Genomic DNA, 12,288 nt, shown 5'->3' on the forward strand with positions numbered 1-12,288 from the left:
CAACCTCCTAGCGGCCTCACGATTATTATTTTAATTTAAATCTTAGACTCCTGGGGAATCATGAACACTAGTGCCCAACATGAATGAAATCAGAGCATCTTTGATACCCGGGCGAGGTGGGAGATGAAGAGGTTGTGCTATCTTCAGTCTGCTTTTCAGATCTTCCCATCTTCTCTGATCTACAGTCAGTAACGCCGTTCCCTTAATAAACAAAGGAAAGCATAAAAAAGCCTTTTGTCATCTAAACCCAGAACATTCCAAATGTGGTCATCATAAGACAAAAAAAAAAAAAAAAAAAAAAAAAAAAAAAAAAAAAGGGAAAAAAAACAGTGCTGCTTTTGGAGCTTAAAAGACAGCACTTCTTTCCACACAGGGGCACTTGGGTAAACAGGGTCAGAGTTTCTCTCCTTCACCTCGAGGGCAGTTCCCAAAGTCGACTCTTTGGCTGGTAGACCCTATTCAGTAAGAAGACTTATTGCTCTATAGACATAGGATAGTCAGCTGTGGAAAATGTTACTTTTTTATTTGATTTTCTACTTGCTGGAATCAAACAAAGGGAGGGAATATCTGTTTAAATAGCAGCTAATTTTTATTCACTTTCATTGCAGAAGACATTGCAGCAAAATAATGTCTTACTACTATTATTTTATCTTGTGAAAGTATTTTCCTGTCTCCCCTATCTTCCCATTGTCCTCAAAATATGCAATCATATAAAGCATAAGGAAAAAAAAATCAGGTCTTTTCAAAGACAAAGGATTAGTGAGAAGGCAACAAATGCTCTGAATTCTGCCAATCCTCTAATAAGCAGCAGAATGATTATGTAGCAAGTTCTTTTATCAGAACATTGTCATTTTAGGTGAGGACAAAACAAAATAAACACCCCAACATATTTCAAGGTCAGAAAAGTGAAGTTTTCCTTGTAACTCCAGTTCATTTAATGAAAGGCATAGATATGCAAGGTTGGAGAGACTTGAAAAATGATTACTCATTCATTCACTCAGGAAATATTGAGCTCCTATTGTGTCCTTGGTACTGTAAGATATATGAAAAGGAGGAAAATTTGTTCCCTGCCATTCAATCACTTATAATGTAGTGATTAAATTCTAGAAAAACCACTAATTGGTTGTAATTTCTTAACTGGAAATATTTATAAACGATCAGAGCCAACACTATTTCCATGCCAACATATATTCCTTTTCCTTCCCACTTATTTAACTCTCTCCCTCTTTTCTCTATTTTTTGCTGTTTTGAGTTAGCAGAGACACCTGGGTTCAAATCCTGACTTCATCTGATACTGATTGGATAATTCTGAGGAAGTTAATTAATATCTCTGAGACTCAGTTTTCTCACCTATAAAATGGGGATAATATATTTTAATAATTACCTCATTTGTTTCCTATGAAGATAAAATAAAATAATAAATATAAAGTCCTTCAAAAATGTTAAATCACCATAAAAAAGAGTACTTGAACTGGAATTCAAGATTCACAAGGGGTCCGTGAAGTTGGACCATTAGAAAAAACGCATTTTGATTTTTATTGGAAATGAATGGAAATTTAACATTTCCTTAAATTGTTTAAATTCATTATTCTGAGAATGAGTTCATAAGTTTCCCCTGACTACAAGGAGTACATGACATATACAGAAAGGTTTAAGAACCCCTACATGCTTTCATTAGCATAGGAAGTGCCTTCTACCAATGCCCGGTTGGCACCTTCTATGTAAATCCTAGCATTTTCTGGGGTTACATACCCAATATATGTTACAGATGATATTTGAACTTTGGTCTTCATGGCTAGAAGGCTGGCTTTCTATCCACTACACCATGCTACCTCTCTTAAGTGAAAAAAAATTAATTATTATTATCATTTTCTTCCTCTTCTTCCTTCTATGCAATATGTAAATATGTAGTAGAAAAAAGCAGTTCTCATCAAGGTTTTAAGCTGCTGGACCATTCTAGATTCACCATCACCAAGTAAGTAAGCAGTAAGAACAAACAAATCTGGACTGTGGAAAGAAATGATTTAAGGGCACTTGAAACTGAGTTAGAATCCTGATTCTGCCACTGATTTGTTATGTGACAATTGGCAAGCAACCATATCTCTCTGACCCTCACTTCCCTCATCTTTAAAATAAGGAGGTTGGATGAGACTGTAGGATCCTTGTTTTGGAGCTATATGGAACCTCAGAAATCATTGGGTGTATTCTTTACCCTATTTATTCCTTACATTTAAGAAAAGTAAGACCCAGGAAAACTAAATGCAATTAAAAACATCTGCCTTTAAAGATTTGATTCCTAGTATTCTATAACCAATGTTTAAAAAAAAAACTTAAAAAAAGAAATTGGGCACTGAGTTATGTGAAGATGGAAATATAGACTCTATCTCCTGACAGCATATTTTTACTGGCTGTCCCCTATAACTGGAAATCTTTTCCTCCTCTGCTTTTTGGTTTCTCTGATTTGCTTTGAGTCTCAGAAAAAAATCTAATCTTTTTAAGAGGCTTGTCCTAATACCCAATAATGCTAGTACTTTATCCCTTCTACATTGCAACTTTCCCTGTTGTGGTTTTGATATGTCATGGGTCAGCAAAAGAAACTAAATGGGAATTTTCTCAGAATTTTGTGGAAGCTGCGATGACACTCAAAGGCCAGCAGATGACAGAAAACCTATGACCAAATACTTCATCCAAAATTTACAATAAGGTACTGTAAACATCCCATAAAAAAAAAAAAAAAAAAAAAAAACAACATACAGACTTCTCTGCTATGAACAAAAGACCAACAAATTTTGCTGGATTTTCTAGAACTTGGGAGCACCAAACCCTTAATCTCTGTGATTTAGAAGAGATAATTGCATATCTCTTGTTGAATATCTCCAACTTATTTTCTAAATATCTTATACAGTGGTGTGCATGTTGCCATCTCTCCCCCCATTTTCCCTACCATCAGCCTGAGAGCTCTTTAAGAGTGGGACTGTTTTATCATTTTTTGTATGCCCAGTACTCAGATATACAAAGGCATCATGGTTGCTGGCACATAAATGCTTGTTGATTTGACTTCTTAATGTACATTGAACTCATCAGCTCATAGTTATAGAACCTGAAAAGGTCCTTAGAGACCATAAAGCAATTACACAATCAGGATCAATTTACTATATTCTTTATTGGTTCTTATATGGTAATGTACAGTCCCTTCATCATCCTTGTTGCTCTCTTTGGGAAGATCTCTGGGTTTTTGACTGATTTTCAAATGTTAATATCCATATAGAAGTTCATGCTTGCAAAAAGGATTTCACATGCAGAAACTCATTTGACCTTAACAGTAAAAATGAGAAATAGGGAGGGCAATTACTATTTTCATTTTACAGATAAGGAAAGAAACCCTGAGAAGTTAAGGAACTTGGCCAGGGTCATATGAGTAGTTAGCATTCTGATTCCAATCCCAATTATCTTTTTACTGTACTGTATTTTCTTTCTCAATGATATAAATAATATGGTAGATTTAAAATGTTCATTTATGCATTGATACACTAATTAAATCAGTAAATGATCTGGTAAAATACTTAGATTTGTTTATGTCACTTATAGAGCACTTGACTTAGTGAAAATGGCTAAACTATTTAAAAAATTCATTTTCCTTATTATTGACCCTGCAGGAAAGCTGCTTCTAACCAGACCCACCAGAGGCTGAAAACGCCTCTTATGTTTGTTGGCAAGGAAAATGGGAGAAAGGCAGGGAAGGATCCGGAGGGAAGAGATTTATTCACAATGAAATGCTGTAAGGGAAGAGGAGAACATTTTTCTGGTTTATGAGTAAGTTCAGCAAAGAGAATGATCCCTTATGAGGAGGAGAGGGGAGTTGCTTCCCTTTGCCTATAGAGAAGATTTTTGGCACAAGTATCATAATTCAGATCCAGAGCAAAAGTTCCCTTAGGTATTGGCTAGGAACAAAAATTCAGAGTTTTATGTATATAATGAGAAAATTCTTGTAGGGATTCTATTTATCACAGGATAAAAACAAACAAAGAAACAAAATCCAAATGGCCTTATAGTTCCTTTTTTATATTGAGTGATGACTTTGTTTTCAAATTTAAAAGAAGATAAATGCTAATCGAGATGAGGGTGAGGATTTAGAAAGAAAGGAACAGAAAGCCCCCTAAAATGAAGATTTGGAGAGGGAGGCAATCTGGGCACAATTTGATATATATTCTAGATTCAAGGGGAATGGATTTATAGGGTTCAGAAAAAGCACAAGGTCCTGTGGCCTAAACTTCTAAAGAGGAAAATGTTTAGCTGCCATCAGTAAAAACAAGCCACAAAATTCACTCAACTACATCCTAGGATATGGAAAGAACTAGTGATTTATGGTTGCTAAGCCACTGTAAATGATATCTGAAAAATATTAGAAAAGGAGGGCCATGAAGTTGTCTTATGAAAGTGGGATTTGCCTTGTTTTCCTAAAACTGAAGGTGGACAAGTCTATTGGTTGGTTCAGTAATCACTTCTGCTCATATGACTCCTAAATCAGCCTGTAGCTTTTACCAAGCTACAGGCTCATACTTTCAAATAATTGTTGAATATTTCTACTTAGATGTTCTGACAAAGCTTCAAACTAAATATGTCCTCGATTTAATCTATTTCTTCTGTAAATTTACCCCTCCACTTTCCAAGGTTTCCCATCTCCACTAAGGGGCACTATCCATTTCCAAACCATCCAGATGTATAATCTTAAAGTTATCCTTGGATATTCCCTCTCCCTCAACATGTAATGTTTCTAAGTCCTACTTGTTCTACTTTCAGGATGTTTTCATATGCATCCGTTTCTCTCCAGTGAACCCAGATCACCCATACCATTTTAACAGCTTCCTAATGGCTCTTTTTGGCTACCAGTTCCTTGACTTTCCAATATACCTTTTACCTAGCTCCCAAAATAATCTTCATAAGACATATCTGACCATGTCACTCCCCTATTCAAAAATCATCAGTGAATCCTTATTGCTTCTAAAATACAATGCAAAATCCACAGATGGCCTATTTTTTTGGTCCTGTTTTCTACCACTCCCCTTTATGAATGCTATTTTCAAAAAGGATTATTTGTTTTTCCCTTGATTTGACAATCCATCTCCTATGTCTGAAAATTCATCTGGGAAACAAGATTCATTTTCACTTTTTCCTTATCTAGCTAACTACTTTCTCCTTATAAAGATAAAAATTCTCTTCTTACTCTAAAGCTTAGCTCAAGGTAGACTTCCTTAATTCTTCCCTGCTCCTCTGGTTCTTACATCTCTCTCAAAGAACCTTGTTCTTGGATCTTTGTATGCCCCGACTCCCTCATTCTAGTAATCATAATTGTATTATAGTTGTTAATAGTCATGCCATACGAGACACTGAGGGAAGAATTCTTGCCTTAAGAGTCTGAGACCTTGGGTAAGTAATTTAATCTTCTTACTTATAAAATTATCTTCCCCTTTTGGATTATGTGGCATCTGAAGTTCCATTAAGCTCTATATAGCTTAATCCCTTAGAATGTAGATGCCTTAAAACTGGAAAACAGTATGGCAGAAACTAGGCATTGACTAATATCTAACACATACCAAGATAAGGTCAAAATAGGTTCATGATTTTGACATAAAGGGTGTTACTATAAGCAAATTAGAAGAACAAGGGATAATTTATCTCTCAGATCTGTAGAGAAAGGAGAAATTTATGGCCAAAGAGGAACTGGAGAACATTATAAAATACAAAAATGAATAATTTTGATTACATTAAATTAAAAAGGTTTTGCACAAAAAATCCAATGCAGTCAAGATTATAAGGGAAGCAGAAAGTTGGGGGAAAATTTTTATAGCCATTGTTTCTGATAAATTCCTCATTGCTAAAATATGTAGAGAATTGACTCAAATTTATAAAAATATAACCCTTCCCCAATTGACAAATGGTCAAAGGATGTGAACAGATAATTTTCAGATGAAAAAATTAAAGCCATTTCTAGTCATATGAAAGAATGCTCTAAATCACTATTGATTAGAGAAGTGCAAATTAAGACAACTCTGAAGTACCACTTCATACCCTCAGATTGCCTAAGATGACAGGTAAGGATGATGAATGTTGGAGGGGATGTGGAAAAACTGAGACCCTAATGCATTATGGGTGGAGATGCAAAATGATCCAAACATTCTGTAGAGCAATTTGGAACTATGCCTAAAGTATTATAAAACTGTGCATACCCTTTTGATCTTATTAGGTCTATACCTAAAGATCATAAAAAAGGAAAAAGGACTCACATGTGTAAAATGTTTGTAGTAATTCTTTTTGTAATGGCAAGGAACTAGAAATTGAGTGGATGCCCATCAGTTGCTGAATAAGTATATGAATGTAATGGCATATTGCTATTCTATATGAAATGATGAGTAGGTTGATTTTGGAAAAGTCTGGAAGACTTTACAAACTGATGCTAAGAACATTGTACACAGTAACAACAAGATATGTGATATTCAATTGTGATGGACTTGGGACTTTTCAAGAATGAGGCAATTCAAAGTAATTCCAATACATTCATGATAGAAAGTGCCATCTGCAGCCAGAGAACAAACTATGGAGACTCAGTGTGGTTTGAAGCATAGTATTTTCATCTTTTTGTTGTTGATTTTTGTATTTTTTTCTTTCTCATATTTTTTCCCTTTTGATTTGATTTTTCTTATGTAGCTTGATGAATATGAAAATATTTTAGAAGAATTGCACATGTTTAACCTATATTGGATTGCTTCCTGTTTTGGAGGGGAGAGGTAAGGGAAGGAGGGAGAAAAATCTGGAACACAAAGTTTTACAAAAATGAATGTTGAAAACTATTTTTACATGTTTTTGAAAAAATACAATACTACAAAAATTAAAAGAAAAGAACAACAACAAAAAAGAATGTAGTTCCCTTAAAGACACAAGTTGTTTTTTGTTTTTGTTTTTGTATTCCCAGGGTCTGGCACAATGCCTTGCCCATGGCATGTCTTTAATAAATAATTCATGAATATTGAATTTAATTATAGAAATTGAAACAATGAGTATAAGTTGCAGAGAGACACAGACTAATGATAATAATAACAATAGTGGTAGCTAACATTAAGTAGTGCTTTATGATTTGCAATACAATTTGTAAATATTATTACATTTTTACAACAATCTTGTGAGGTAGGTGCTATTATTATCTCAATTTTACAAAAGAGGAAACTTAGGGAAGTTTGTTGAGTGAATTATCCAGGATTATATACCTAGTGAAAGCAGGAATTGTGCATCTTTGTTGGTTTGACCTTTCCTTGTGTCTCCAGTGCTTAGCAATAGTGCTTACCACATAGTAGGTACTTAATAGATGCCAATTTACTGGCTAGTATCTGAGTCTAAATCTGAACTTAAATCTATTTGATTCCAGGATCAATATACTAGGTCACTTGTTGGGAGGTTCAGAATTAGGCAGCACAGAATAGAGCTATATTTGTCTAACTTTGATGTGTTTGTGATGTCTTGGCTTGCAAGTAAACTGGATTTCAGTGAGGCAGGGCTATACAAAGTCATCACTTTTACTCTCTTCTCCAGGGATATTTGAGTCCAGTGGTAAAACTTAAGTCTGGACAACTGGAGATAATCCGAGATGCAGTGAGAAATCTTAGTTTTTCCCAGGTCTCAGTTTGTCTGAAGCAATATCTTTTCAGTGGCTGAAGATTAGGTAAGAAGTGAGGCAAAAGATGACGAATTTGCCTACTCAAAAAAAAAATCAAATTGAGAGGGGAAGACCTTCAGAGTTTCCGACCACAATAGAAACAATTGCTATTTCCATTCACTCTGAGCCTTCCAAATAAAAACAGTAATGAAGTGAGGCTTGGACTGGGGCTAATCAATAATATAGCCAGACTGATCTGGATTTAATATATGGCCAAGTTGCTCTATTTGAAACCCAATGGGCTTTATCAATGTCTGATTTTTTAGAGCTCTATTTCAAGAAATAATAAATGAAATTATATGGGACAAAATAATTAACTGTCCTATTTTTTTCAATGATAGAATAAATAAAGAACAGATAAGAAAATCTAGCTCATAAATTCCATGACATTTTGTGAATTTCAAAAATCAAAATGTATATTCCTTTGGGCAAAGCAGCCACATAAAAGGGAATAACTTCTCATATGGACAAAAGAGGAGGAGAAAGGAAGGAAAAAAGGAGGGAGGGAAGACAAAGGAAGGACGGAATTACCATCGCCCAACTGGAAATGGCCAGCTGGATATCTAGTGGGCTATTATCACTATTCACAGGCTGCTGTTTTTCCTTGGTTCTTAAAGTTATTAAACTCTATCAGGAGAGTGATGTCTTGACTTGCAAGTGAGGCAGAGCAGTGCAGAGTCATCAGCCTCATTCTCTCCTCCAGATTCAGTTGAGTCCAATGCCAAGACATAGGTCAGAACAACTCCAGTTATCTGGAGATGACTCCAGATACAGTGGAAAACCTTGGTCTTTTTAAGCTAAGGTTTTTCCCAGGTCTCAGGTTGTCAGAGCCAATACCTATTTAGTGTTTTAAGGCTAGGTAGTACAGTGGATAGACTGCCAGGAAGTCTGAGTCAGGAATCCTCGTCTTACTGAATTCAAATCTGGACCCAGACATTGACCAGTTTTATGACCCTAAGCAAGCCACTTAACCCTCTTTGCCTTAGTTTCCTCATCTGTAAAATGAACCAGAGAAAGAAATTGCAAACCATTCCAATATATTTGCTGAGAAAATCCCAAATTGGGTCAAGGAGATTTGAATACAAATGAACAACTGAATAGCACTAATAGTACCTGTATTTCTCTTCCTCCCTCTTTCCCTTTCTTCCTCTCTCTCTCCCTCCCTCCTTAACTCCATCCTTCCCTTCATCTCTCTGTCTCTCTCCCTTCTTTCTCCCTCTGTTCTGTCTCTCTTTACTCATAATTATCTATATTATATATGTATATACATACATAAATAAATCAAAGGAATTTAGATATAAAAATGAAAGGGAACTTAAAGGCAATTGAGTCAACTACTCTAATTTTACAGATGTGGAAACTGAGGCTGAAAGGCTGGGGTCCCAAATCAGGATTTGAAGTAAATTCCTTGACAGTGCCACCTTGTGGCTAATCCTTAGTATCACACCAACCAGAAACTGAATAGCAAGTTAACAAAGACTGATTTCAGAAACTTTAAATAGAGAGGACATAATTTTCTTAAGAAGAACTGTTTTTTAAAGACATAAGGGACTCTCTTTTCTGTTCTGCCTAATTCTGAATCATTTAAAAAAACATTGCTCCCAGTGTTCACATTATTCCCTATCTTCCTATTTCATACCTCTTTCATTGATTACCTGACTGAGAAGAGAGAATATATATGGAACCCTGTTTATCTACCACTAGGGAAGATGTTATTTGACAATTTATATTTTCATTTTTAAAACTTAAGGGAGAAGGCTTTCTGGGTAGACTAGAGGCGATTTAGATTTTTGCTGCAAAGAAGAATTTATCAAGATGCAAAGCAGAGCTGATTGCTTTCAGCATGCACCTGACTATAGATCTAATATTCTCTTCTCTTCTTTGAAATCTTCCTGCCCTGCTTTTCCTTCCCATCTCTGAATCATCACAATGCTTTTCTCTCTACTTAGAATATTATATTTGGCATAGTGGAACACCTGAATTCAAATCCTTGCCTCAGATATTTGCTTACCATGGGCAAATCAATCAATATCTCTGTACCTCAGTTTCTTTAAATGAAAAATGAAAAGGTTGATCACAATGCCCTCCACGGTCTTTTCCAGCTATGATTTATGATCCTTCCAAGCATTCTATTTGTTCTTTAAAAATAAATTTACATTTATTAATTTTTTAAAGCCTGGATCTTTTTATTCACACCCTATTTGGAAGCTCAGGAATCACTCATTGGCTCATCCCATTTTGGATTGGCAGAGAAACTTTGCCTTGCTCCAATTTGTCCTCCTTAGGTCAGTTAGTACCCCCACCATTACTGGGTACTCAAAATATTTCTGCTAAATTAGTGAGGATACATGATTGGCTTAGCTCTATGTAGAGCTGAAGAAATCCACCGACTTCAGCCGCTCCAAACAGGAATTACAGATATTACTGTACTTTTTCTTTTAAAACACTGCTCAAATCTCCTCTCTACGATACCTTTTCAGATTAGTTTATTCTGACTCTAGTCAGTCCAGATACCGTTAGAACTCTATATTTGTGTGTAATTAAATTAATTATTGATTGATTTGTTTTCCCTAAGACATGCATTTTTATTTAACTTCACTCCTTTTTCTTTGTCTGTCATGTCTCTTAAATCCTATTAACAATGTGGGCCATGGTGCTTTAAATGAGCAATATAGTGCAGGAGAGGCAACATGGCATTCCATGCTGGACCAGGAGTGAAGAAATGTGATGACCGTGTATTTAAAATCAGCCGGAGTCAGGAATTCAGATTAAGGGAAAATCTTCAATCTTTATTCTCAGTAGAGGTGAAGAAGGATCGGAGGTGAAGGGGGATCGGAGGTAAAGGGGAATTCGCGATAGCAATGTGTGCAGCTGAGTCAAGAAGCCCGCCAGATCAGAAGCCATGAGACCAGAAGCCAGCTAGCAGTCTCTTTCCCCGCCTTTCTTCCTCCCCTCTGTCTCCACCCACCAAAATCGTCATTTCCTATACAACACATCAGGACTTGCACAGAGAGTGGGCGGAGGCCATTCTTTCTCCAAGCATATATATTAATAGAGTATGGTCCAATTACTATTTAGCCTCATGTGCTTGGGACCTCAGTGCATTAACTCAAGCCTCAGCCCATTACAAAGAAGACTTGCCTCTCATTTTACTTTTTACAATTATCTGCCATGTGACTCAAGTCATTTTATCTCTCTGTGCCTCAGTTTCCCCATATACAAAAGAAAGGAGTTAGAATTAATTGCCGACTCCATAGTTGGCTCCATAGAGTCCCTTCTAGCTCTAAATCTGTATTCTGCAATAAAGTATGTTCTGTTGAGACTCAGCATAAATGCATGATTAACAAGAACATCTCATTCCAATACTGTTAAGATTACTCATGGGAGTCAGGTGTATAGTTCCTGCAACATTCTCATCATACCATTCTCATACCATACTCGTTCCCAAACCTTGGAAGGTCCTTGTAGCATGTAGAAAAAACAAAACTAAGCTAAGTTCCTTTGCCTGGAGTACAAGATGCCCCCTAACATGGTTGTACCCTAACTCTCCAATTTAATCTCACATCCCTCTTGTATATATCCTATTATTCAATGCTAATCTTTCTGATGTACATGCTTTTGCTTATGTCAACTGATATCTAGAATGTCATCATAACCACAGGTCTATTGATGGAAATTTTACCTAATCTTCAAAAAAGTCTTCCATTAATTCTCTAGTCCTGCCCATATTGAATCCTACCTATTTCTATCAGCTTTCACAAGATCTTTGCATTTCACACATAGATTTTACACTCTGATTTGTATTATATCTGTAGCTATGCACATATCCTCTTGAGACGTCTTCATTTTTTTACCATAGGTACATAGGCGTCACTCAGTACCTAGCCAAGTATCCTTCCACAGAATGCATTCAGTAAATATTTAACAATGCTGTGAATAATAATATCTCTTCCTCTGGCACATGCACGTGTACTAGGAATTAATCACTCAAAAAATATTTAAATGCCAACTATGTGCTGACCCTAGGAGATTCAGAAAAAAACAAAACAATGTGCCTTCATAGACCTTAATTGGAGCAATACGGTATAAAAGTAAATCCAAACTATATTAAATATATATCAGGATAGAGATTCATCCTATAGTTTTGCTGAAATGTTGTATGTAGAAACTAAGCCCACCAATGAAGATATGCAATTTGAATTCTTAGAGAGTTGTCCAAAGAATTAAGAGGCCAATTGTCTTGCTCAGGGATGCTCCGAGAGAAACCTGGAAGTCAGATCATTCCTGATGTGAAAGCTATCTCTTGATCTACTACATGATGCTTTCTTTTATAAATATTACTTGCAAAGAAATGGAATTTGAACTGAATTTCGAAGGAAATTAAGAATTTTCTGAGGCCAGCATAAGAAGAAAATATATTCTAGCTTGTGCAAAACACAGAAACAAAAGATAGATTCTCATGTGTGAACAATGGTAATTACATTAGCTGGATCATAGTGAAGATGATGGGAAACAACAGATAGATAAATGGAAGACTAGAGTCAGATTGGTCTTGCATTTAAGTGTCACATAAAGGAATT

At 35.7% G+C, this 12,288-nt stretch overlaps 1 protein-coding gene across 2 annotated transcripts in view; it reads right to left on the reverse strand.

The window, feature by feature from the left end:
- NALCN (sodium leak channel, non-selective) overlaps nt 1-12,288 on the reverse strand; it is a 476,168-nt gene that overhangs the window by 24,111 nt on the left and 439,769 nt on the right. For both annotated transcript variants that reach the window (XM_031958631.1, XM_003765762.2), the window contains exon 31: nt 108-201. In XM_031958631.1, coding sequence (XP_031814491.1) covers nt 108-201 — 94 coding nt within the window. The remainder of the gene's footprint in view (nt 1-107; nt 202-12,288) is intronic.

This window comes from Sarcophilus harrisii, chromosome 3 (assembly GCF_902635505.1).
Source record: "Sarcophilus harrisii chromosome 3, mSarHar1.11, whole genome shotgun sequence".
Classification (NCBI taxonomy): domain Eukaryota; kingdom Metazoa; phylum Chordata; class Mammalia; order Dasyuromorphia; family Dasyuridae; genus Sarcophilus; species Sarcophilus harrisii.